This window comes from Ambystoma mexicanum, chromosome 6p, assembly GCF_040938575.1.
Source record: "Ambystoma mexicanum isolate Mex_15411 chromosome 6p, UKY_AmexF1_1, whole genome shotgun sequence".
Classification (NCBI taxonomy): Eukaryota; Metazoa; Chordata; class Amphibia; order Caudata; family Ambystomatidae; genus Ambystoma; species Ambystoma mexicanum.
Genome location: NC_090935.1, coordinates 68,677,614 through 68,704,644, shown reverse-complemented (window position 1 = coordinate 68,704,644; position 27,031 = coordinate 68,677,614). Strand labels below are relative to the sequence as shown.

The following is a 27,031-nucleotide window of genomic DNA, read 5'->3' as shown; positions in this document are numbered from 1 at the left end:
ACCCTAAAGCCTGTGAAAAGGATTTTCACAGCCAGGGCTTCTTCTGTGGTTTGGGCTGTGGACACAGCACTCAACTTGCGACCAGACCATGGACATTATGATATGATATGATATGGCATTTATAACGCGCCTTATGCCACATTGAGAACTATTTGGGAGAACCGCTTATCTGGAAAGGGGAAAATGATTGTCAGTATTGGGCTGATTGGACATTAAACCATGAGAATAGATGGCGGGTCATTGCAAAAGAATCTGTGGATGCCTTGGAAGGAGTATTTGGCAGTACAGAACTAGGAGACAAATTAATAGTGATATTCCCTACAACAAGACTAGATCACAAAGAGCAGCTGTCCAAATATGTCACCGAAAGAGAACAGCTCATTTGTCTTGCTTCTCAGAAGGAAGGCATGGAGACACTCAGGGTCTGATTCATGGAAGTGTTTTATAATGGTGCAAGCCCATATGAAAACGTTCCATTAATCAGGCCCTCAGTGTTTTCCAGCTGCTACGGATAATGAGGAGGTCAATCTGGCACTTTCTCCTTGCACCGCCAAGGTTATAATTTGGGAGAAATTCCTGATTGTGCCACAACAACAGTGCAGCCAACAGCTGATAGATCCCCCGAAAGGCTGAAGAAGGCCACGGTGAAGCTGTGCTGTATGCTGACTCGTACGCCCTAGACAGCAATACTGCTACGCTACCTCAGACAGAGAGGGACTAGATGAGGACTTAGTGGTAGGTAGACCACACATGCCATGCCTGATGTTGCCAGGCTAATCCAGCAAATTGATCACCAGTCGGATTGTGCTAATTTCCCTCCTCTTTCTGCTTAACTCCCATACCATTTCCACTGCGAGATCAGAGTTCCCAAAACAATGAGCTATGAAGCACTGTGGGTTTAATGTAAGGTGCCCATAGGATGAGAAGTAGTCTGTAGAAGTAGCTGAGCCAACAAAGCCAATCCCTCTGTGGGATCCTCCCACAATGGATAACAATACTTTGATTTTAGTTCCCACAAACTTTGCTTGGGGGGTGCCACCTCAGAGATGTTACCCAGGTTTGAGTTATTCTCTCATGTTTGGGCATCTCAAAAATGTTTAAAGTTGTAGTTCACTTACTAAACAGGAATTACGGGAGAAATGTCTCCCTGATCCTACACTCAATTACTGATAAACCATGAACAAGATTTGTTACTATACATCACACACACAGGCAAAAGAGAAGCCCTCTTTTACATGGGCCAGGTCCCCAAGGAGATGAAAACAACTCCCTCTTTCCAATCCATGCCAGCAAAGTCAGTGGGTGCACATTTTGCATAATGTTGCTATCTGTTTAGTGTGGTTGGCATCAAACATTCCCCAAAGAACTCAGACTTACAAATGGCTTCCTGCCCATCTGAGTGCTGAATGTGAATGCTTGTCCCATTATAGATCCTTCATGTTGTTGACATCAAACCCTTATGATTAGTGATATTTCCAATGATGCCCGGACACAGCATACCTGATAACCATCATTATCAAGGGTGTACTCAATAGAGAAATGTCCCTCAGGCCCCTCTCTGTGTAGTGATGGTTTGTTAGCCATTGCCAAGTGCATTCCAAAGCTGGAGCATGGTATCCGTGGACTTCGAGATAATCCTTGCTTCTCTTAAGCTTTTTCAGACACCCCAGAGTACATTCTAAGCACATATCATTTGTACACATGGTATACTGCGGTTTAAAAACTATTGTATGTAACCACTCTGCCTAGTTCTAGCTCTACCACCAGTATTTTTTGGTAGCAGTACTAATGGCCAGATCGGTGGGTGGGGGGAGGGTGGCTCGGGCTTTCTTGCATTTGTACATTTGATTGAACAGACACGCGGGTACAAGGGAAAACACTCACAGTGGGGAGTCATTACGAGATTGCCAGTAAGCCGCCAGTAGTACCAGCGGCTTACCGTCAATCTCGGAATACCGTTTCCTCTGCTCGATATCCCGGGATATTATGGGTGGAGGTGTAGCAGTAAGTTCCCATTCCCATGGAGTCCATAGGACCTTGTTACAATCACCTTATTTCTGGACCAGCATACTCATAATGACCCCAGTATGTATTGTGTGGCGTGCCGGGAATACACGATGAGGGGTTGGATGGATAAATGTGCAACTCACTTGCCCAATCGGGATACTCTGTCTGTCCTCCGACAAGTGACAGCCAAGTATGCCTAATGTGGTCAATTACTTAAATGTATTTATAGCGATTTTAGAAGACGTGGGTCATTTTTGCCCAGGGTCATTTTGCTCTGGCCAGTAGGCTGGCTAGCCATTCCCATCAGGTCAGAGCGTGGAACGCTTTGCTACATTAAATCCCCATTTCCCAGACACTGTGCATAACAAAGGCTTGTTAGGTGACATACAAAGTAAAGCTTACTAGCATGAGCTGGGGTACATAGAGTTCACTGTTATGAAGAAATAAACACACAGCGCAAGCGTGGTATATTGCCCACACAAATAAGATCTCTATTGGTTAAAAACAAAAGCAGTTAATACACAAAGGTAATGGCAATGCAACAGCAGGGCAACTATGCATGCGTTCAATCTCTGCTTCCTGGGTGAGGCCAATCTGTAGCTTATTACACTGACATGTTTATGACTCAGGGCCTGATTCAGAGGTGCATGTTCTAATGGAAAAGTGCCCCCACTGTAAGACACTTTTTCATGAAGCAAAGGATTCTGAACTCACCATAAAAATTCAAGTCTGGCACTCCTGGAAAGCTGTGATTTATGGTATAGCAGTCGCCTTGCCAACCACCTCATGTGCAAGGGGCTGGGAGGGGCTGTATTATGAAGCCAGAAGCTTTAATCAACGACAACCTAGAGGTGTCTTTATCGAAAAAAAGAGGCAGCATTCCTTATATAGATCCTCATTATGAGTTTCCCGGTATCCCGCTGGTAAAGTCGGCGGGATTCCGGGAAATGGACCTACCGTTACCGGCACCTGATATCCCGGTAATTCTGGGATATTCCAGATGCTGGCAACGACGGTCATTCCCCATTCCATGGATAGGACTCCATATGGGGGAATTGCAGGTATTATTACCGGTGCCGGAAATCCCTGCTGTGTTTTGCTAACAGCTGGAGGTAAGTCAGTGAACACCCACCCACATACTTGTAGCCCTCACAGTGCTATCTGCTGCACACGAATAATCCTCCCTGCAGGCCCACCCCCTTATTTGCCAAGTCTAAAGAGGACTTCAGACAAGCGCCCTGGTGGGCATCTTGTCTTCTATGACCGTAACACCATTGTAGCATCTGCCGATCATGCCCGGTAGAACGGTGAGAGGGCATGGACAGCTGCAAAGTTCTTGCATCAGCGAAAGAGAATCCCAAGCCATCAGCCAAGTGTCAAAGAAAAATATAATCCAGCTAAACAATTCAGTGGTTGCCAATTCCCTCCTGATGTGTCCTTCAGACCATAGCGCGTCTTCCACAAAGGCAGTTGTAAGGTCAGATAAAGTATCATAGACAAGTTAAACAAATGTCAAAACGAAATGCCAGATATCACTCTTATTCCTTCATATGATTTGGCATCCGGATAAGAGTAAAAGGGAGTCATTTGTCTATTAAAAGACAGAAAATGTTTAGAGAGAATTAGAGATTGGTTTAGTTTAGTTTACTTTCTTTATTTGTACCGCGCACCGGACCCTGGGGTAACTGGTTACAGATTGTACAGACAAGAATTGCATGACAGCACAGATGTGATATTACAAAGGTAACATAGGTTGCAGATGATATTACATGGGTTACCTAAATTCCAGGTGGGAATTACTACAGGATACAGTAGAATTACATGCTGGGAATTACAGAGGTGCATTAACATGGGGTGCATACAACAACATGTAGGGATAAGTGCAGAGAGACCAAGAGTTACAGTTTGTGTTTAAGTGTGAGCGATTTACATCTTGCCTAGGAGCCAGTTTTTGAATTTTGCTCTGAATGTCCAGAAAGCGGATTCCGTCCTTAGGCTGATTGGGAGGAAATTTAACAGCTAGGTATTTGGGGGCAGTATTAGAGAGGCACTTGTGTGTGATGACCAGGGTACGTAGGGCTATTCTGTCCCTAATGGGGAGCCAATGGGCATTCTGGCTGAGGCTGGATATGTGCGTGGATCTCGGTATGCTTAGTGCGGCTCTAAGAGCGTTGTTTTTAAGGACCTGTAGTTTATTGAGGTTCCCTTCAGAAGTGCCTAGGTAGAGGGTGTTGCAGTAGTCGATCTTAGATAACACTAGAGCTCTAGCTAGTGTGATGCAGCCGCTAGGCGACAGGAATTGTTTGTATGCGTTGATAGGTTTGTTGGTGTAAGCCATAGAGGAGGCAGTTGCATTTACCTGCTTCTTGAGGGACAGAGTGGAGTCTAGGTAGACTCCTAAAGTTTGAATCTCTTTGGCTACTTTGATTGTGTTTTACTATCGATGTTGATGGATGCAAATCAGGGATCTAGTTTATAAAGGCGATTTTGGTATCCGACGATTAGGAGCTCAGTTTTTATCGTCATTGAGGCAAAGGCAGTGTTCTGCCATCCACGCCTGGATTTCCAGGTAGATCTTGTTGATTCTGTTGCAATCTACTTCATAGCGCCCCGTGAGAGCAATGAGAACCTGGGTGTCATCAGCGTAGTTAGTATATGTGACACCCAAGTTGTGAAGGCGGATCGAAGAGGAGCTTAGTGAAGATGCTGTAGAGTGTTGGAGAGACGCACAAGCCTTGTGGTACGCCACAGTGGATGGGGATAGGATCCGCAGAGGCTGAGGGGGCAAAGACCCTGGTGGAGGTCTTTGATTCACACAGCTTTTTCCCAGGGTAAGTCTTACAACTGGAAAATGGTGCAAGTTGTGCCAGCAATTTTATAGAGATCATTGAAGAGACTTATACCTTATTCACTAGAATACAAGAGTTCACTGAGCAGACATCTGAGTGGACACTCTGCCAAGTCATGGAACTGGGCAGCATAATGATGCTTACTCTGGCCTGATCTGGGCTTCATCAAAACAGGCTCCATGAAAAGGGACGTCCCGGCAGCCAGATCTGCCCCCTCCTCCACTAACCCAATTGATTTCTGCAGTGACACACACGCCTTCCTCCCATTCCTATCAGATGAGCTTTCTAAAACCCTGGACAGCATCACTTCAATTAAATACAAGCCAAGGGTTATAACGAGCTCCTGAATTGATCATGAGCTGCACCTACAAAAAAGCATCTCCGGCACCTGCAACCACATTGTTAGAAATCCAAAGAACATGATGAGAAAAAATATGCCTTTGACATCAAAATTGCACCAATCTCTGATCTTCAAAAGTAAAGGTTTTCTGCGTGACCACACCTTGCACAGTAACACTCCTGAAGCCGAAGTGTTCATGATCTGACATTAACTTCCAGCACCCAACTAGGATGACTTTGTCTGGGCCTCTTCCCAGTCTCTCCTTGTTTTTGCCACTAAATGAATCTCACAATAGACCACTACCCTCAAAATTGCATGTTGACCGAGAGATCTTGCTGTACTATCTCCTTTTCTCTAAGATCGTGGAAAAAGCAGCTGCTGTTCAACTAATGGAGAATAGCTAAAGTCACAGATGATCATTCTGGTTTTCACACCCATAGAGGCACTGAAACTGCTCTTCCATACCTAAGGGAAGACCCTCTGGAGACCCACCTGAATCACCTGACACGTTCCTGTGGTGTTGACAGTGTTGCCTGCAGTAAGATCTTGCAATTTCTTAGAAGAGACTATCCCAGTCGTGCATAGGTTAATTTCTCGCTGGTGCGTCACCCTCGTGGTCCCTCAAGACTCTGCTCTCTCCCATAAACTCTTCAATACTTACTTGAAACCATTAGCTGTTGATTAGCAAATCTCCATCAATCTCTCTGCGACCTACTTGGGCATTGCCGTCATTTCAAATTACCAGGAATAGATGATATAATTAAGTCTGTATCTAAACACCTCTGTCCCTCCTATGTTTCTGTGTACCTGGCCCTCTTCCTTGATTCCCTCCACTTCCCGATCGGAGTCTGCAAATAATCTTGCTCTTTTCTTTGACCTTCATTCTTGTTGCAGCAGATCCATGAGATTACCAAAAATCCCACTTGCAACTCCAAAACCTCAGATGCATAATCCAACCCTTAAACATAACACAACAGAGACTTGCCACAGTCGCCATTTTATGCTGCTTAGATTACTGGAACTGCCTTTACTATGACCAAGCAAAAAAGCGCATCCACCAACGGCAGTTGACTCAAATCAAAGTAGTCCGACTGGTCATGGATCTGCAACCAAGTGACTGCACAGGCTCGGCTTGCCTGACATTGACTCCCTGTCCCAGGTCCAATTGGTATCGTGCAAAAATGTTGCCCTCATTTCTGCGCCCCCGCAGTCACTGCGACTTGGAGGCGCACAAACTGAGGGTGACATTTACTGCACCCAAGAAGAGCGGGGGTTGCAGGGGTGTCCCACGCTCTTCCTGGGTGCAGTAATTGGGGTCGTTGGTTGCGTGGTGTCCCTAAAGGTAAGTTTGTTTGTGTTGGGGTTGGGGGGTTGGGAGGGGACACAGTGATCTATATGATCACTGCGCTACGCTGTAACTGCCGTCAGCATTTTCGGCATCGCAGTTGCAGGCGGCGGAGTGATCACATAGATCCGGTCCAATGGAATGTAAAACACCTTGTATCCTACACAGAGCTTTCAGGGGTCATGGGCCTATCTACATCATCCCCTTATCGACACTTTAGGAAAACAATGTCTTGCTGGGAAATCCTTAGACAAAGCAGGCCACCTTGCCTGGGATGCCATTCTCTTTGAGAATGGAAGAAATCAATGGCTTTATCAGAAAAGAATCATGAAAACACTTCTCTCATTACTGTGCTTGCTATGGCCAGCTATGGCTAGCAGTCTTGATCTTGTCATGTACGCATTCTTTGATCTTTACGTTGCATTTCTTTATTGCACTTCTTGTTGTCTACACTGTTGCACGTCTTGCTCCATTGCACACACCATTTGCACTTCTCCGCTCTGAATCTCCCTGGAGCTAAGAATAATGGGACTTCTACTCCCTTTCTCTTTAACTTTGGGGGTGCAGTGCAAGGAGTTTCTGCAGCCGGTACCTTACAAATAACCAGTAAATCAATAAATAAATAAACAAGGAAGCTTAAGGTAAGAAAAGATGCAAGTAGTAAAGCGTGTTGCCAGGGCAGAAGCTGCATACGCACAGATTGGAACAGACAGACACGTGTTCTCAGGATGACATTTTGTCAATACTTCACAGAGTTCAAGACTCCTTACAATGGCGTAGTTTGCAAATGTTCAAAAAGACTGTAGAGACAAAAAGCACTACAGGAGGCGGCAGAAGAATTGTCTCCCAGATCACTAATGCAGGTGTCTAAGAATGGTTATTTTTCTAGTGATGAGATACTCTCAGAGCTCATATCAAGTTGGGTGGTGATGCCTTTGATGGTCTTGGTGGACTACACTTTGCCAACCTCTCAATTCTTGTGGATTGCACTATGTATATGTTATAAGGCAAGGCTAACACCAGCTGCGCAGAGCTTCCATCTTGGGATGTGTTCTCAGCATAGTGTCCACTGGCCCTGACAAATCTTCTGTTGGTTCACTCAAGAGTCAAAATGCCCCACGGGACCTAGAAGAACGTCACGGAAAAAGAAAACATACGCTATGAGGTGTTTACACTGTGTTCGCGGATGTGTTTACACTGTGTTCGCGGATTCAAAGAAATAGCTTCAAACAGAGATAGTCTCTCTCAGATGGCATTATATAGGGTGATGTCATTAAAAAGAGTGGCTATAAATGTTAATCCCCATGAAGAACAGCCATCCAGCAGCTCCTCCTACACTAACACTCTGGAAACTCTTTGACTGGTGCCTTAATACAAGCTAAAACAACAGCTGTATGTTTCTCCCAAAGAAGTGCAGTTTCTGGGGTCAGACTGCAGATGCTCTGGCTTCAGCCAGAAAGCCTAAGGTATGCAGTAGGCCCTCCAGTTTAACAGAGATTGGCTTGGCCAGTCACATTATCATATAAGTTGAATTGCCTCATAACTCACGCTGTCCATGTGCTATGTGGGGGTTGGCTGAGTTAATCTCCATTACCTTAACATGACTACTGTGTCAGCACATGCAACAATAGACTTTATGGCTGTATCCTGACCAACATACATGTGCTAGGGACAAAGTTATCTCAACTGAGAAATACTCAGTATTAATCTGGGTTCCTGGCAAAGCTCGACCAGTGTAGGAACAGGAAACATATTTACAAATGTTCCAGCTCCAGGTACAGGGTACATGAGGTAAGTACATAGGGACAGAACATCCACCAGCATTCTCTCCCAGTCAACCCATCTTCTCAACTGACATCCACAGAACCATTCATAACATAACATTCTTACACACAGCATTGCATGTCACTCACTCCTAGCATTCCATGCATACAGGGCAGGGTGCAGGGAAAGCCAATATACAACACTCAGATTCTTTGATTAAGGGCAACTGTTGCTTTCAGCTAACATGCTTGGATAGGTACCTCTTTATGCTGTCAAGAACGCGTCCTACAAGTCCTGACTCTTGAAGAGCAGCAGTGGCCAGCTGTGGTGTCATGTGCCTTTTAGTTGAAAGTGTTGGAAAAACGTGCCATCTCAATATTTGACAGTATATGAAAGACTAGAAGTAGAGTTCCTTGAAATCCAGAACATCCAACTTGTAATTACTGCATGGCCATAAATATGGTTTTTGTAGTTGAGCAGATTGTATGGTTGATTCAAGGTCTGCGCGTGTTTATTGGATGCCTACTAGAATCATCTGACCCGCACAGTGGCACAACATGCAATACTAAACTGCCATCTCCTTTAACTTAATTAAACTCTGGTAATTGTATCACTCCGGTCATTGTCATCACCATGCAAAATATTTACAAAGAGTAACCACTGCCATAATTGCAGGTCACGTACCTTCTCTTCATGCATTCTGCAGCCACCCCTCCTCTCTCCTTCTCTGCCTTTCCCCTTTTTTCTGCTGATGAGGTTTCGAGACAAGTCCGATATATGAATGTCTCGTTAACACAGGTCCACCCCTGTTCCTCCAAAACTATCAAGGACCACATTGACTCCTTGGCTCCTGCCCTTGCTGACTTCTGCAATCACTCCTTCGCCTCTGGAGTCTTCCCATCCCCTCTCAAGCACTCCCTTGTGCACCCCCTTCTTAAGAAACCCTCTTCCGACCCGTCCTGCCCAGCTAACTATCGCCCTATCTCTATCACTCCTTTCCTGGGCAAGCTCCTGGAGAAACTTGCCATCTCCCAGCTTAATCTCCATGCCGAATATGTTGGCAGCCTTCATGACCATCAGTCTGGCTTCAGAGCTGCCAGAAGCACGGAAACTGCTCTCCTGAACATCCGTGAGGACCTGCTCTCGAACCTTGACTCTAACATTCCATGTGTTCTCATTTTGCTTGATCTCTCTTCTGCCTTTGATACTGTCAACCATACCATCCTGCTCAACCGTCTCCGTGATAACCTGGGTATCACTGGTCAGGCTCTGGCTTGGCTGACCTCTTTCCTCTCAAATCGACCCTCCCAGGTCCAACTGGGGTCTTTCCTGTCTGACATCTTTTTCTCTACCTGTGGTGTCCCCCAGGGTACTAACCTCTCTCCCTGGCTGTTCAACCAGTATCTGGCACTTCTCGCCCACCGCATCGCTGCTCTCTGCCCCAACTTTCAGTGCTATGCGGATGATACCCAGCTCATTTTCAGGCTACCCTCGGCCTCCTCTTCTCATTCCCTCATCTCTGACTGTCTTTCTGATATTCAGAAATGGTGTGCCGCCAACAATCTCTGCCTTAATGCCAGTAAAACCGAGATTCTACTCATCGGCACACCCACTCCCTCCTTCCCTGCAGCTCTCTGGCCGGCCTCTCTTGGCCCTCTTCCTGCTCCTACATGCAAGGCAAAAAACCTCGGGGTCATCTTCGACTCCACACTCTCCTTCTCTCCTCAAATTTCTGACCTTTCTAAGAAGTCACGCTACCAGCTGCACCTCCTCAGAAGCATCCTTCCTTTCCTCTCCTTCCCCCAGAAGCTCACTGTCTCCAGATCCCTGGTTCTCTCGAAGCTGGATACTGTAACAGCCTCTATCTAAATCTTCCTGCCTCTACTCTCCGCCCTCTGCAACTCATCCAGAACAGGACTGCAAGACTTGTCCTTGACCTCAAGCCCAGGGACCGTATCTCTCCAGTACTGAAATCGCTACACTGGCTCCCTGTGGCTGCGAGGATTAAGTTCAAAACCCTCTGCATTGTCCACAAGACCTTCTGGGGCCTGGGGCCAAAATACCTTCAACTCTCCCTTCCTAAATATCTTCCTTCTCAAGCACTTCGCTCATCCGCCTCCAACTCCCTCAGGGTCAGCCGCTTCTCCAAGCAACGAGTTGGGGGGAGATCTCTCTCCGCAGCAGGGGCCTCCCTCTGGAACAGCCTTCCTGCCTCCCTGAAACTTGAGGAGAACCATCTCCGGTTCCGGAAGCACCTCAAAACCTCCCTCTTTGCTTCTGCTTTTTCTCCCCCTCTCCACTGCTAAATCACTGAAACTGTACTGAATCAGCAACTGGGCCACTCACCAACCTCGGTCCTTGGCCCAGCCACTCTCCCCTGCACTGCCTTCCTGGCAACCCCTGCACTGCGGGACTGTCTCTGTATCCCTACAGCCCCCCTTCCCAGCACTTGTCTGCACTTATCTTGCACTTGCCACCAGCTGGCCCTTATATTATCTTGTTTGTTACTAACCCTGTACTGCACTTCCCCCTCTCCCTTTCCCCCTCGCACTTTTCCCGTCCCCCCTACCCATGCACTTGCGCAATCTGAATGACACCTGGCCTAGTAGGATCATTGTCTGTCTCCCCTTGTTCCCCCCTCCCTGCCTCGTCGCTCCTTGAAATACTTGTGAATAGGCGCGTTACAAATGCCATATCATATCATATCATATCACGTGCAAACTGCCCACGCTGGGGGACTTTTCTCAACACATCTTTCAGAACCATCTAAAAAAGAGATCCCAAACACCTCTGCTGATAAGTTCTCAAAGCTGGAGCTCACAAAGCTCCATGCACGCACCAGCATATGCAAGAGGATGACACTCATTTAAAATATGGCATCCTACCACACCTCTCTCAAGAAAACTGAGTCATAGGAGCACCTTTATGTAATCAGGTGTTTTTAACAGTTTCGCCAACCTTCATTAAGCCTGCATAGGTCACTGACACGGGGCCAGCCCTTGGTGCTGCCATGCTAAGAAGATCCATAGAGATCCATAGAGAAACCTTTGGGCATTTTTGAACATTTGACAATCTGCCATAGACTCATATAAGCCTCATTCAGAACCATGAGCACACATTACCCTGTGCCTGCTCTGTGCATTGCCTTAAAACAAACCTCCACTCCCACAGTTATAGGCTGTGTCTTGCTTGTGGGTAACTATACAAATACAATTGTGTGAGAGATCATTAGGATGGAAGTGTGGGGCGTGCTTTTTTATCTAATAAATGTGGTGTCATGAAATGTTTATTGTTAGACATCATCAACATCTTATCTCTGATTATCTGCAGAACTAGTCATCACATCTTGGGGTTCGAAAATTCCACCTGTCCCAATGGAGAATGCAGTGAAGAAGGAACTGCCAATCATCAGTAATGCAATGCTTGTCGGAGACCAGAGGGATTTCCCGTCCATGCTGCTCACACTGAAGGTGAGAAGTGAAGGAATGATAACACTGTCACACCCTGGGGCATGCCAACCTTCTCTCTGTCCTCCATATTGTTTTGTTTATATATATATATATATATATATATATATATATATATATATATATATATATATATATATACTGCCATGGACTTAAGGGAAATGTGTCAATTCCTTTGTAAGGCTTTGAAAGAGCAACTCAACTGAGCCTAATTGTAATTTAGATGCTGTGGCGTGTTGATGAGGAATCTGGGGAGGAATCTGGCACAGGACAAATTAGACTACTATACCTGTTAATTACTTTTGAGTCACAATTCAAAATCTAAAAAAATAAAATTGCAATGAACATCATAATTTGGTAAAAAAAGATATTGTGATATATTTTGCAACCATTTTTATAAACGCTATTTTGCACCCATTTTATAATACGTTTATTGAAATAAGCGTATTAACCCTGCAAAGAAGTTTATTTAGTGAACAGATATTAAACATATGATATATTTCTTATGGATTTTGGAAAATTGGTACACTATAAACGAAATATATATATAATTATTTATAAAAAAAACAATTAAGAACTTCAATTACAAACTGTTAAGATTATAAAAAGTAGGGGCGCATGGCCAAAATAGCGGCAGAGAGGGAGTGTTTTCTTTGAGCTCTGTACTTGCTTAACAGGAAACAACATGTTCTGTTTGACGGCCCCGTTCTGTGGGCATTCGTAGATCAGTGGAGGTCTTTGAGAGAGTTGTCCTTGTTTAGATGGTGTGTACTGTGCCTCCGCACCTGATCGATGTTCCATGCCGGGCTGGAGAGAAGGAGTCAAGGTGCTGGAGCCGAAGACAGGGACTGTGGTTCCTGCCCCGGTCTCGCTCTCTAGGAGGCCCCACAGTTCACTGATATGATATGGCATTTATGATATGATATGGCATTTATAACGCACCTATACACAAGTGTTTCTAGGCGCCACTGAGATGGATCGACCTTCGCAGCCATGTTGGTTGTGGGCAGTATTCCCCATGTAGACAGGATAGCTGAAGTCAAACCGTAGGCATCCATCTTTGTGTGGGGCTCAAGCATTTTAACCCCTGAGGAGCCGTGGTCCAGGCAGAGGATCTCTAAAGTGGATTGTACATAGGCTGTCTGGTATCCCTACTGCTCTGAACTGTGCATGCAGTTGTTACCCTCCCAACTAAGTGACAAAAAAATGTATCTGCCTATCCCAGTATTATCCTAGCGTTCTGGCCATTACTCAGCTAGCCGCCCCTCCCCCAATATAGCACCCATATTTTAAGTTCCCAAGATCGCAGGAAAGGGAGAATGGCTTTTGGAAAATAAGAAAAAAGACAAGGGAATGAGAACCGACATTTTTGCACTTCGAAGAAGACAACCCTGTTTGGAATAGTCCTGCACCACCTCACCATCTCAGGATCCTGTGCTGGTGGTGTTGGGGCATATTGAAAAGCACAAAATAACAAGTTCGACAAATTGAGTGAACAAGTGGCACAGCTGGACTCTGCATTCTGGTGTTGCCAAAATCAACCTCTGGTTATCTACAAGCCATCACCCCTAAACTGACAGCCAGACCGAACGGACTAACCAGACCCTCGAGCAATACATAAGGTGTATGCTGCAACAAACCGAGGATACGTGGAAGGACATACTTTGGTTAGCAGAATATGCATATAACAACTCCATTCACACCAGTATGGGACAAAGCCCATTCTACATAGTGTACAGTCGACATCCAAGGACATTCATTTTCGACCCACTCAAATCATTAGAAATGCCCGCTGTACTGGCCTTAAACAAAACCATCAACCAGGTTTTTATGGACGCAACAGAGCATCTTGCCAGAGCCAAAGAGAAACAGAAGCAGTTTGCGGATCGACATCGAAGGGAAGCTCCCAACTACCAAGTCAGGGACAAGATTTGGTTAGCATCCAAAAACATCCCCTGAAAGGACCACAGGCGTTCTGTCACAGATATCTGGGACCCTACACTATCAAGGCTGTGATCAACACAGCGGCCATGAAATTAGAATTAATGGCCCACATGCGGACCCACCCGGTGTTTCATATCTCTCTCCTAAAATCATTGAAACCAGGTACACGGATCGATACTCCACTGGATCCCAAAATAGTTGAAGGAAAACCAGAATACGAAGTTAAAAGGGTCTTAGACTCTAAGATGGTCAGGTCCAAGTTATACTACCTTATAGACTGGAAAGGTTATGGACCCCAAGATCGGACCTGGGACCCAGTGAGCATGTCCACGCTCCACGATTAATCAGGCAGTTCCACTGCAAAAACCTCACTAAACCAGGGCCATGGGGGAAACCACCCATGAGAGGGGCCTTGAGGGGGAGTGCTGTCATGGCCACAGGCCCCAGAACACAAAAAACACACCATCTAGTGATGGGAGCAATGGGTCACTTGACTCACTTATGTCCCTTTGGGAACCATAAACACAGGGGCCCTGGCTGGACTCAGTCCTGGCGCCTTTGGCGCCAGACTCATATAGAGATGTGAGCAGGAACACTTTATTTCAGTGCAGGAGTGCTTTTACTTTATCTCAGTGCAGGAGTGCTTTTATTTTACAAGTACCTTCCAGGAGCTGAAAGCCTTTATTCCAGAGAACATCCTCATGTGCTGACTCATCGGGTGTGGCTCCCTAGGCTTGGTCTTCATGCGCTGACTCATCAGGTGTGGCAGGGTGTGGCAGACAGGCTGAACCTGGTGGGCGTGGCTTCGGAAGCTCAACTATATAAGCTGCTCCATCCTTAAGGCTGGTGCTTCGCATTACTGTGCACTCGCGTGCAATGTGACACTCACCGCCACTTGGACCAGTTTACTTACCTTTGAAACCAGGTGTTCGCCTGCATACTCACCTCCAGGAAACCGGTGCTTCATCGCTTCATCTTCAGACTCATCTCCTGACATCCAGTGATCTTGATCCCGATGCCGCAAAACCACACTCCGCATCCACAAACTTGGACCCTGTGAAGAAGAAGAAAGACAAGGTTAGAACATCTGTCCTAGGGCCGTGCCGCATTTGAACCCTGTGCGCCCCCTAGTTAACAATTTACAAGCTACTGTACCACTGCAGCTTCGTTTCTCATTCCCTCCGGCTGGCGCCTCGAGCTCCGCGGATTCTGCCGGGCCTGGAACATCACCTGCAAGGGAAGAAAGCAAAAGAGCAAACATCAAAAGTGGAACGGACAGCAATAAAAGACAACAAACTTTACAATACAACAAAAACAGATGAGGAAAGACAAAGGCAAACAGGAACACTTACCTGAAGTATGGTGGCTTAGTCGCAGCAGGACTGGACTACCACGTGCAAGGGACCAGTGAAGGAACTCGGTCCAGATCATAGAAGCGCCCCTGCCAGAAGCAGCAGGATGGAGTGCTCGCCAAAACTAATCAACAGGTGAGCTTTCTAGGGACAGCGCATCTCATGGGTACCACAATTTGGGAGAAGGGGTCTGGAAGGGGATCAGGCACACAAGCAGGCATACTCATGCCCAGTATTCTCCATGCAGGAGTCGTCCCGCGCAGCACGCCCCCTATTCCCCATGCAGGAGTAGTTCCGAGTAGCATCACCTATTACCACCAGTCACCACATAAGCGCAGAGGGCGAAGTCGGAACCTGAGCGACCTCATCCCGGGAGGGCTGCAACAATGCCCCAACGCCTCCGCAGAAACCAGGTGAGCGTAACAAGGACATAATAATAACAAGTGAGGAAAATGTTCTTTTGTTTCTTTGATATTACAGAAGCTACAGAACCACAGCTCTGAGGATATCTGATATCTAAAAAACAGAACAATAACACATTAAATCTAAAACGTTAATAATTGTGTCTGTATGATTTGACTGGGAATCTTTCCAGGTGGCTTACTAGGTTTCCTGCTTTTTTGGGTATAAAAACATGATGTTTATGAAACAGCGATTTGGCTAAAGTCTCCATGGTAAAAATCCAATCCAGCCTTTTCACCTATTCCTTAACCTTAATTGGGTTAGACAATTACAATTCTACTGTAGCACCTATCTTTAAAAGAAGCATCTTACAGTGATCTATGAACTCACAGTTTGTCCCTAGGAGCTCATACTCATTATAGCGAGAATATGTTGGTGTGTTTAGTAAATTATAATATAAAGCAAATTGCCTCCACCAAACTCTACTGGACAGTAATTGTATGCCCAGTTCATAACAAATTGCCATTATAGGTACACGCTTAGGTAACTACATAAATCGTAGCTTCATAATACTCTAGTTCCTCCAGAAACCAGATTGATAAAAACTCTAAACCATAGATACATTTTAGGATCACCTTTACAATATAGAGTTTAAAAATGGGGGGCATAGAAAATTTGCCAAATGTTTTATCTATTTTTGCCATTTGTGAAGTTAGAAATGTTGTCTTATTTTTAACATCATTTCTAATAAATATTTTGTACGGATGAGCAGTTATTGGGTATCTCAAATGCAGCATATTTGTCTTAACAGCTAAAAAATGTCCATTAATAATACAATTAAAATCATTTCTCTTATTTTTATTACAAACCTCATTACCACCATCTTGGCATTATTAATTTGCATTCTATGGGTCACAATGTCACAATAAATGCTTCAAAGGCCTTAATTAGTCTCTGGATACATATAAGTTTATGGTTGAACAGAGTCGTCTGTGTAGGCTACCCATACTAAACGCAGGCTTCCTATATTAGGTGATATAAGAGAGGCCTTCAGGAGATATTCACCAATATCTGCCATATATAAGTTAAATAGACAGGGGGCCAATACGCACCGTTGTCGAAGGCCATTGTTAGTTATAATAGGTTTAGTCATAATGCCCTCATTATTTGATCGCACTTGGTTTGATGTATCTTCATGCATATTTACCAAAATACTTAACAAGGCTGATGGTAAGCCACATTTCTTCAGTTTGGCCCATAGGAGTATTCCATCCACCTTATCAAAGGCTATAGAAACATCCAATGCCACACCATATATAGGTGGAGATGTATCCTGCCATTCCAATTTCTGAATTAGTGTCATTAAATAAAATCTGCAGTCTGTTCTCATATTCCTTCTAAATCCAATTTGGAATTTACTCAGTATACCACTATCCATAGCCCATTTCTCAATCTTTTTCAAAACGAAGGCAGAAAATATTTTAGAATCAACATCTATTAATGTCACAGGTCGATAGTTTGATGGTGACAGTTTATCGCCTTTTTTATATATATGGGTATCACAAGTGCTGATTTCTATTATAATGGAGTGCTCATTATGTCTATGATTTTTCTAAACAATATCAACAAGATGCTCTCCCACACTACCGGGATTTGCCAAAGTATTTCGTTTGAAAGTTGGTTAGGACCCCAGCCCGAGAGGGGCTGGCCCTCCTAATCAGTCTTTGATGGCTTTTGAGTGTTGTCTTCTCCAACTTGGCTCTTCCCATAAACATGGACGAAGTGCTGAATCCAGGTTTTTCCCAATTTGAGATTAGCTTGCAACCGCTTGACTTCCTTCAACAGCATTTATCACAGACCAGAAATTAGTTTCCTTCCTGCCCTGCAGTAAAACCAACATAGAGTCCCCATCTGTGTGATAAATTGAATTCAAGTAAAACTGCGTAGTATTGTATCTCACTTTACCTCACATATATTTGGGTAATTGTGAATTAAGTACATATTACTTTATATTCATATTTTATTTTACTATATTTTATTGTATCATATCTACTCACTCATTTACTCTTGATTGTTGTGTATTTTACACTGTATTCTTGTATTTTATGTTATGAATTTTAGATGTTGTGTTAAGTCCAAATATTGGATTATTACACAATACAAGTATTATCATTATTAGTATTAATAGTAAAAACCAAAAGATCTGATAACTCATCCTCATAAAAGCTAATCCCAACCTTCTCACAATAGCACATTTATATTTGTCTATGTTCTTATCGTTCCATTTCAAATGAGTTTTGCCCTCATTCAGCACTAATGTATCTATGGATGTGGGACCTAAATTTCATAGCAAAGCTCGCAGTTAGCATATAATGATCACTAAGGTTATTTCGTATAATTTCTGTTTTTTTTGTTGAGTCATCCATCATCATACTGCTCGCAAAAATATAATCTAGTACTGCAAGGAGTGGCCTCTTTGCCATGCTGGGTGATCATGCCAGTTGCTACCAAGCAGTTCATTTATCATACAGAATCACCAGTTTTCCATAAATTGCTTCCATTGTGATCCCTTTATCAACTTCCTTCTTCCATTATTCCCCTTATTTATCTCAATTTCCATTAGTGGTGGCTCACCGACATCCTCTTAGTTGTTCCTTCGCCGGATCTGTGGACCCCCCATATGATCTCTGTGCTCTGTCCTGTCTCCTCCTTTCCCATTAATGGTGGCACTCATTGGGGATTCCTCATGGCTTCTTTCGACTCCTCCAGAGTCATCCTTAATGTCTACCTAAATGGCACTGTCATGGTCCAAGGTCCTCAGGCCAATCTCCTCCTCTTCGATAGGGTGTTCCCTCGCCTGATCAACTTCCTTCCATCTCCGGCTGTCCCCTTCTCTCACTCATTGGCTACCTTGCCTACTCTTCCCTCCTCCTCTGCCCCTTTTCAGGCTACCTCCACAACTCCGCAGCGCATACCTCTGATCTGTATCCCTCCCCGGAAGGTCTTTAAGGCTGGCAACCTTCTTCATCTTGCCACTCTCAACTCCTGCTCTTCTGTCAAACACTCCTCTGACATCTGCCACATCCTTGAAGAACTGGACCTTGATGTCCTTTGTCTTACGGAGACATGGTTCACAGCCAGCTCTGTCATGAGCTTTGATACTCTCCTCCCTGATGGCTACAAGATCCTCTCCACACCCAGACTCACTCGGCCTGGAGAGGGCGCACCCCTGATCTTTCCTGAGTGGATTTCTGCCACTATCATTCCCACTCAGATTTACTCCTCTTTCGAATGCCTTGTCTGCAGGCTCCAAATCTCTCCTAGCCACTCTCTTACTGTTGCTACTCTCTACCGCCCCCTGGCCAAATCACCCCTTTTCTCTCTGAGTGGGCTGACCTCTCCTCCTCCCTCCTGGCCTCTACAACTCAACTCCTCCTCCTTGATGACCTCAACATTCACCTTTATTCTCCCTGTGCCGCATCCCTGCTCTTTCGCGACCTCTGCGATTCCCTCTCCCTCTCTATCTTCCCCTCTGGCCCGCACACTCTGCAGGTCAGTCACACACTTTATGTCTTGATCTCCTCTGGCCTCCCCCTCTCTATCCCTCTGACCACTCCTCTCTCGTGGAGTGGCCACTACCTTCTCTCCTCTCATCTCTCACTCTCTTCCCCCCAAGCCAAGCCCACCCCAACACTGCCACCTACCTTCCCAGACATCTGACCTATGAAGCGTGTGTCAGTTGAGGCTTTCGCTGCCATCTTCTCTCCCCCTCCCCTCCTTCTCTGGCTGACTCACACCCTGACACAACCCTGTCGGTTCTCTACTCTCTATTTCTGATACTCCTGATGCTCTTGCCCCTGTCATGCAGATCCAAAACCAAGTGCAATTCCTGGTATGATTCCGACCTAGTTACACTTAAACGTAAGTGTAGGGTGGCTGAGAGGAAATGGAGGGCTTTTTGCTCATCCTCTGACAAACTGGCCGGTCGCCTGCTCCAAAGGCAATACCGACTCTTTGTCCGCGCAAAGAAGAGAGCCCACATTCAAGCCTGTGTTTCTGCAGTATCTAAAAACTCAGATGAACTCTTTAAAATTTGCAAGGAGCTTGCCAACCCAGCCGCAGTCTCTACCTCTCCTCTTGCCTCCCAGGCTCCCTGCAATGCACCTGACTATCACTTTACCCCCAAAACCCTCTCGTCACCTCCCCCTCCTATTCCCTTTCCGTTCTGTGCTTGCTGACCCCCCATCTTAACAGCCCCCCCACCCTCCTTTCCTCTTTTCTCCCCTGATGAGGTCGCTAGACAAGACTGATCTATGAAAGCCTTGTCAAAACAGGTTTATCCCTGTTCCTCTAAAACCATTAAGGACCACACTGACACCCTCGCTCTGGCCCTTGCTGATTTTTGCAACCACTCCTTTGCCTCAGGATCCTCTCCCTCCCCTCTGTAGCACTCCCTTGTGCATCCTTTTCTGAAGAAACCCATAGCTGATCATTCTTGTCTGGCTAACTATCGCCCAATTTCCATTACTCCCTTTCTGGGCAAACTACTGGAAAAGCTGGCCATCTCTCAGCGTACACTTCATTCCAATTCTGTTGGTTGCCTGCATGACCACCAGTCTGGCTTCAGAGCAGCCATAAGCATAGAAACTGCTCTCCTGAACATCCGTTAAGATCTGTTCTCAAACCTTGACTCAAATATTCCATCGGTCCTCATCCTATTCAATCTCTCTTCTGCCTTCAACACGGTCAACCATACCATCCTGCTCAACCGTCTCAGTGATAACCTGGGTATCACCGACCAGGCCCTAGCCTGGCTGACATCCTTCCACTCTGATCGACCCGCCCAGGTCCAACTGGGGTCTTTCCTATCATGTATCGTCCTCTCTACCTGTGGTGTTCCAAAGGGGTCTAACCTCTCGCCCTGGCTTTTCAACCAATACCTGGCAACACTTGCCCACTGGTTTGCCATTTTCTGCTCCAATTTCCAGTGCTACGCTGATGACACTCAACTCATTTTCAGGCTGCCCTCAGCCACCTCCTCTCCCTCTCTCATCTCCGATTGCTCAACTGCCATTCAAGATTGGTGTGCCGCCAATGATCTTTGTCTGAATGCCAGCAAGACTGAGATCCTCCTCATCGGCACACCTTTACCATCCTTTCCCCTCACTCTCTGGCCGGCCTCCCTTGGCCCTCCTCATACCCCTACCTGCGAGGCTAAGAACCTCAGGGTCATCTCTGACTCCACACTTTCCTGCTCTGCCCACATCTCTGATGTCTCTAAAAAGTCAAACTTCCTGCTGCACCTTGTCAGAGGTACTCTGCCTTTCCTCTCCTTCCCCCAGAAGTTCACTGTCTCCTGAGCTCTGGTTCTCTCTAGGTTGGACTATTGTAACAGGCTTTTTCTAAATCTACCTGCCTCTACTCTCTGCGCTCTACAACTAATCCAGAACAGGACTTGTCCTTGGCCTCAAACCCTGGTATCTTATCTCTCCATCTCTGAAATCTCTCCATTGGCTCCCAGTGAATTCAAGGATTAAATGCAAAACCCTCTGCATTGTCCACAAGACTTTCTGGGGCCTGGGTCCAAAATACTTTCAGCTATACCTCCGTAAATACCTCCACTCTCAAGCTCTTTGCTCCTCTACCTCTAACTCCCTCAGGGTCTGTCGTTTTTCGGAGAAACAAGCTAAGGGTAGATCTCTGTCTTTGGCTGGTTCCTCCCTGTGGAACAGCCTCCCTGCCACTCTAAAACTTGAGAAGAACCATCTCCGGTTCCGGAAGCACCTCAAGACCTTCCTCTTTGCTTCTGCCTTCACTCCCCCTCTCCCCTGTTGATCTGCTCTCTCTTGGCACTGTGAACCTGGCCACCTTCTGTCCCCTGTGCCCAGGTGCCTGCTCACCCTGCCAACCACCTACTCTGCCGCCTGGCCACCCCTTGCACTGGGGACTGTATATGTACCCATACAGTACCCCACCCACATTTTCTTCTTCTGCAATTATCAGACTTACCCAGTCTGCTGCCGTAAACACAGCACTTGCCACTTGCTGTCTGCACTACCACTGTTTATTGCCTCCATTATCTATTTATTTATGTGTATTTATTAGTATTTATTCTATTCTCCTCTGCTCCGCACTGTCCACTCTCCCCCTTTCCATGGACTTTTCCCCTTTCCCCTTCCTATGCACTTGCGCGTTCTCAATGTCACTGGGCCTAGTAAGATCGTTGTTGTTGTTCTCCCCTGTTTCCCCTCCCTTGCCTTGTCGCGCTCTGAAACACGTATGTACGAGTGCGATACAAATAAAATATTACATTATATCATATATATTATATCTTCCACACAGTCAACATTAAAATCCCCAGCCACAAGTACTTGGGCCCCTGGGTACTTTGTCAACCAATCCTCTAAAATGATGTGCAGTACACCCAACATTTACAGGATATCCATTTTTACTGCAACCCAATATATATGTACCAGCATTAAGAACTCCCAAGTATTATTCTATGCTTTTCTAAGGTCACTACTATCAAGCCCTTAACTTTATCTATCTGCTTGATAATCTCGCATCCTGAGTCATTCCGAATTGATACAATTAACTCGCCAAAAGGGCAGCCTTTTTTCCCCTGTGTGGCCGATTGAAAGAGTATCTGTATCCATCTAATACAGGTGTCGCAGTTAATCAAACTTCTTGTAACAGAAAAAATGTAAACGTTCTTAAATATAAACATAAGCTCTCATCTACCAAAAGCACAACCAACCCTCTGTAGTTCCAACAAATTAACTTTTCATTATATTCACTGCTAGGGCTGCTGTTTTAAAATTGTTAATTGTGTAATGGCGTCTCGCAGAGACATAGCCAACCATCTCCATTCACTTGCATCCGTCTGATTCTGGTCACCCCCAACACTTATTCCTTCTGACAGGCCAGCTCCCCCCCACGTATCTTACCATTCTCCACCCTTTCATTCTTATTCACACAATACTCTAAGCTATTGTCCATTTTAAGGGGCACCCGGTTATAGCCCAGTTTTCTAAGGTTGAAAGATTCGTTGGACAGTATCTCTTACTGTATTCTCAACAGTATTTCAAGTTTTTGATTCTATTCTATAGTAGTATTTCAAGTTTAACGCAATCTAGCTTTGGAGGATTCGCCATATTCAGATACTCAATGTCCTTAGACGTGATTAGGCACAGTGATGGTACTTCTTTGAAAATGGCTAAGACCCCTGATCTATTTAGGATCATGCATCCCCCATGCATCCCCCTCTATCATACATATATTCTAATAATAAACTGTTGTATGCCAAATCTTTTAAGTTTGAAGGTTTAACTTCCCATTTTTCCCCATCACTGTCACTATTATGTACAGTCCTTTCATCTTCCAAAGAAGGATAGACCTGAGTTGACTTATTCTCAGACCGTGTATCCATTTATTGTGTTTGGCATTGAGTATTGTGTTTAAATCTGGTTTTATCCTCAACTATAGATGCATTTTTACTCTGTTGGCCCAAGGCTTCTACCCTGTGCTCCATCCCCATAGTGGCACTACTAGCCATTAGACTAGCCCCACCTGAAACATAACTTGCGTTTGATCTTGGGCAACACTGTAGAGTTCTGGCCACCTCCTTCAGTTTTGTTTGTGTTTATACTGTTTTCCCTGGGGCCTTCTCTGATGATGGTATAGCCGTCTGAGAACCCTTCAATACTAACTTAGGGAGTTCATTTAAAGGATCGGTGCTCAAAGGGCGTTTGAATATGTCAAACAAAGGTGGTCCTTTACTTTTCCCAGATTTGAAGCCTCCCCCTTCTTATCTCTCTGTAATCCTTTATGTTTCATTACCGCAGACCGTCCCATACACAACAAACCCCTATCTCTACAAGTGGAATTATAATGATTATAATTTTTCTTTTATAACACGATTAATACCAGTGAGTGCTTTCTATGCGCAAGATCGGGATTCAAACCTGTGTTGCGCTGCATTGTCTTGCTTCCAAGACAAACGCGTTACCTCTGCGCTACCCCCTCACCTCATATGATGGGTTTGCGTTCTCATAGTTTTAATCACTATTTCCATATGTGTCTTGATAAAGAATTCAATATTCCCAGTCTACTGCCAATGGGTTCTTTGCAGCTAATGTTTAATATGAATCAAGTCCATACACGTGCACAGTGTCTACCAACCAATTTTCTTGAAATAAAATAAAATCATACATTTTGGTGATTGACACAATTTCAGCATTATCTATTTTGCCCTTCAACCACAGAATACTATTCATACCTCATGAAATACTGACAAAATGTCCGATCTTGTTCCACTGTGTTGTTAGTATCGTTAACTTCAATGTCCAACAATGTCAGGTAAGTTTATATTGGGCAGTTTTTACCAGGCATATTATCTGCAAGCATTATTATAGAAAAAAGGAGAATTGCATTGACATTTTTACCCTCATTGCTGAGGAAAAGCCCAAGTTACACCTCATTGTGCACGTTGCTGTGTGAAAATAAACAAAGGTTAGCACAATATAATTTCCAACAGTGTTTTTTGCTGGGCACCCCACTTGCGTTGTCCATCCGGCCAGAAGGACTTTTCTGGGATCGGTTTGAGGCTCCATTATTTTAATGTAAGTCATTTGAGCTGACTTGTTTATGAGAAAGATTGTGGACACCCATCCATTGATGCCCAAATGATCAACCTCTACCACAACACCAATGACAGGTCCATCCTCTGGTGGTAAATCACACGTATTTTGAGATGTATTTTAGCCCTTCTAAGGACCTTGGATATCAGTTCTCAAGGTGGTGCTTGAGGATGCTAGTTGTTTGGAGTTCAAAGAGTTCAAAATCATTGGTAAAGGTAGCAAAGCAATTCTTTGTATGTTTTGGAAGTGCTGCAACAGGATTTTGGGAATCAACATGGGGTTGAGAAGTTATGGATTCCTTAATTTATTTAGTGTAAACAACTTCTCCCACTGTTCCTTAAAGCAGGCAACAAGGAGACAGAAGTAGACTGTCCAAACCTATTATTTCTTACGTTTCCAACCATATCATCAATGACAGCCAATGTGCCAAAAACAGATTAACATTTTCAGCTAGTACAAGTTAACTTTTCTTTCACCTCTAGTTTAAGAAGTCAACTTTCAATATTTCGCCATGTAGTCTACAACACATTCCCATTGCTCCGTGCCACCTTGTAGCGCTCCATTCTCCCCTTAATGGATTTATGTGGTCCAGCTGCGTGCGTGCAGTAGTTGTTACCACAGCTGCAGAACAGCGGAACTGATTTTCAATCAGATTAGTTCATGAAGAATCCAATGATAAATTAGTTCTTTATGTTCTTTCTAACGGTGAAATATCATTCTGAGATGGGGTTGGCAGAATCCTCAGGAGAGCAATACTGGTTGCTGCAGTGGTTCAGTCAATCTGCCAGGTGAATCCCGCAAGACCACAACTTACACTTTCCATTTGTCAAGCTAGGCCTGCACTAAGGAATTCCACCTTCCACCTTACCAGACACCTCCTTGAAGTACCTGTTCAGTGAGTACTGATGATCTTTTGCGTGACTAACCAGGTTTGTTGTTCTAGTTTATTTCCAGTAGAGACAAGGATATAGAAGTTGCCCTCTCCTCACTCTCTTGTCCAGTAAAGGGTGGGGGGAAAGGAACTGTGCAAAGTTAAATAACAATTTACAAACAAAAGAGAAGATATAAAGACATTTTCCATACAATCAAGTTAAAATCGCTAATGGTGAATATCACAAGAAGCAATATCAAACTAAAATATAAATCCATAAACTAATTAATGTAGGTAAAGACCCAAAACCCAGTGGATATAATATAACTCCACAAGTGGTAAAATAATCAGTATGCCAGTTTTGCAAAGAAAACAAGGTTTATTGCATGCAAAATTTGTCCAAAAGTCCTGTAGAACTGATCTGAAATTGAGTTTCACATGCTCAGTCTTTTATAGTGGAGAACCACTGATTAACTTAAACTATACATAAAAAGTTACAACATTATCCCACGGTCCACTTTGGCTACCACCTATACAAAACTTTAAATGTCCCCTGTAGTCCATTACCCTATTGGATAAAGTTAATTAACTGTATTCCCCTAGAAGATGATGTAATACAACGTTATCAATAGTACTGTGACATAAATGGTTCACCTGTAATTACAACAAGGCGTGTATCTCATTTGCCGGAGGGATCTTAACCCGACGTGGTGTGCATTTCCCTAACAGGACCCAATCAGAGAGTAGGTGAGAGTATGAGGTCAACCCTAGTTGGTAATACAATCACCTTTGCATTATATCAGACTCAGTGGTGAGCAGGATCGGTTCCTCCAATCATGTAACTAAATGTATTGGCTTCACCTCTGCTCCTCCCGTCTGAAATCACAGCACGACACTAGCATGACCTCTCCCTTAGCATCCTGAAAAAACAGGTGCCCATGAAATAGCGTGACCAGGGCACTGCCCTTAGGCCAGGTCTTTGGTTATTTATTCATCCCCATGGTACGGCCATCTGAAGTTCACCCCTTGCTAAATCCCTGGGTGCTGCTAGCCAGCAGGTCCTACTCCCATAAAATCAACCTTGAAAGGCACAGGCTATCTCTATTTCCCAGACCTAACATTCCAGTCCCATTTCCTCAGGGCCCTGCAGCTTGACCCACTCACCTATTATTTGCTCCACACATATGTCTGTGATCTACGGAGCCTAACATATCTCTGGGCGAAAGGAAGGTTTGTCCTTCACATGAACTCACAAGACTGATGCTTCCACAGAGGGCCTTCATCTTGCACTTCTAAAACACATCTTATACCTTTGCTTGAAATCCAACGATGGCGAGACCCTTTCTACCTCGGCCCACAGCCCTCTCAATGACCATAACACCTCTCTGACTCCATTCCTTGCACCCATTTCCCACAACCTGCTCACACACCCCCCAGATCACATCAGCCCATGCTACTAAACACAAAAGCCTATTTGCCATTTATTGCCCTAATTTAAACATCAGCATCCGCAACATCATGACATGTTTGCTCTTTCTGTAAGGCTTTATGATTCTTCTAATGTGTGTCAAAGCTAACTACAGAGCTAACATGCTCGAATGACCGCACCCAACAGTAAAATGCTAACATGAAATGCCTACTGATATAGTTTACGCAGCCTGAACTGGTTTCCCTGCTTGGGACGTTGCACTTGCATCCCAACATAATACAAACTGACATGATAATGCTAAAATGGTTCAGATGATCAGATGATAAATAAGTAAGGGCAATCGAAATAAAATTGAATTCTCAGAATTAATCAATCATACCTGCCAACTGGACGGCCAAACTAGACGGACAAACTACAATACCAAACTTGCACGATATCCATAGAAGTGGAACAAAGAAACGTGAAGACTAAGAGGTAAGGGAAGACCAACAATATAATATAATAAACTCCACTAACCTCAACTAGAAAACCTCAACTTTCCCCATACAATTCTCACACAGAAACCTATACAACCACTTCTCTGAAGAGCAACCTCCACGTACTTCATCACACCGCAACAACA

The 27,031-nt window shown here is 44.7% G+C and overlaps 1 protein-coding gene across 1 annotated transcript in view; it reads left to right on the top strand.

Annotated features, from left to right (window-relative positions):
- The window catches only part of LOC138511223 (long-chain-fatty-acid--CoA ligase ACSBG2-like), a 412,570-nt gene that overhangs the window by 338,819 nt on the left and 46,720 nt on the right, over positions 1 to 27,031 (top strand). Inside the window, exon 11 of the mRNA XM_069626760.1 lies at positions 11,636 to 11,775. Within this exon, the coding sequence (XP_069482861.1) occupies positions 11,636 to 11,775 (140 nt within the window). The remainder of the gene's footprint in view (positions 1 to 11,635; positions 11,776 to 27,031) is intronic.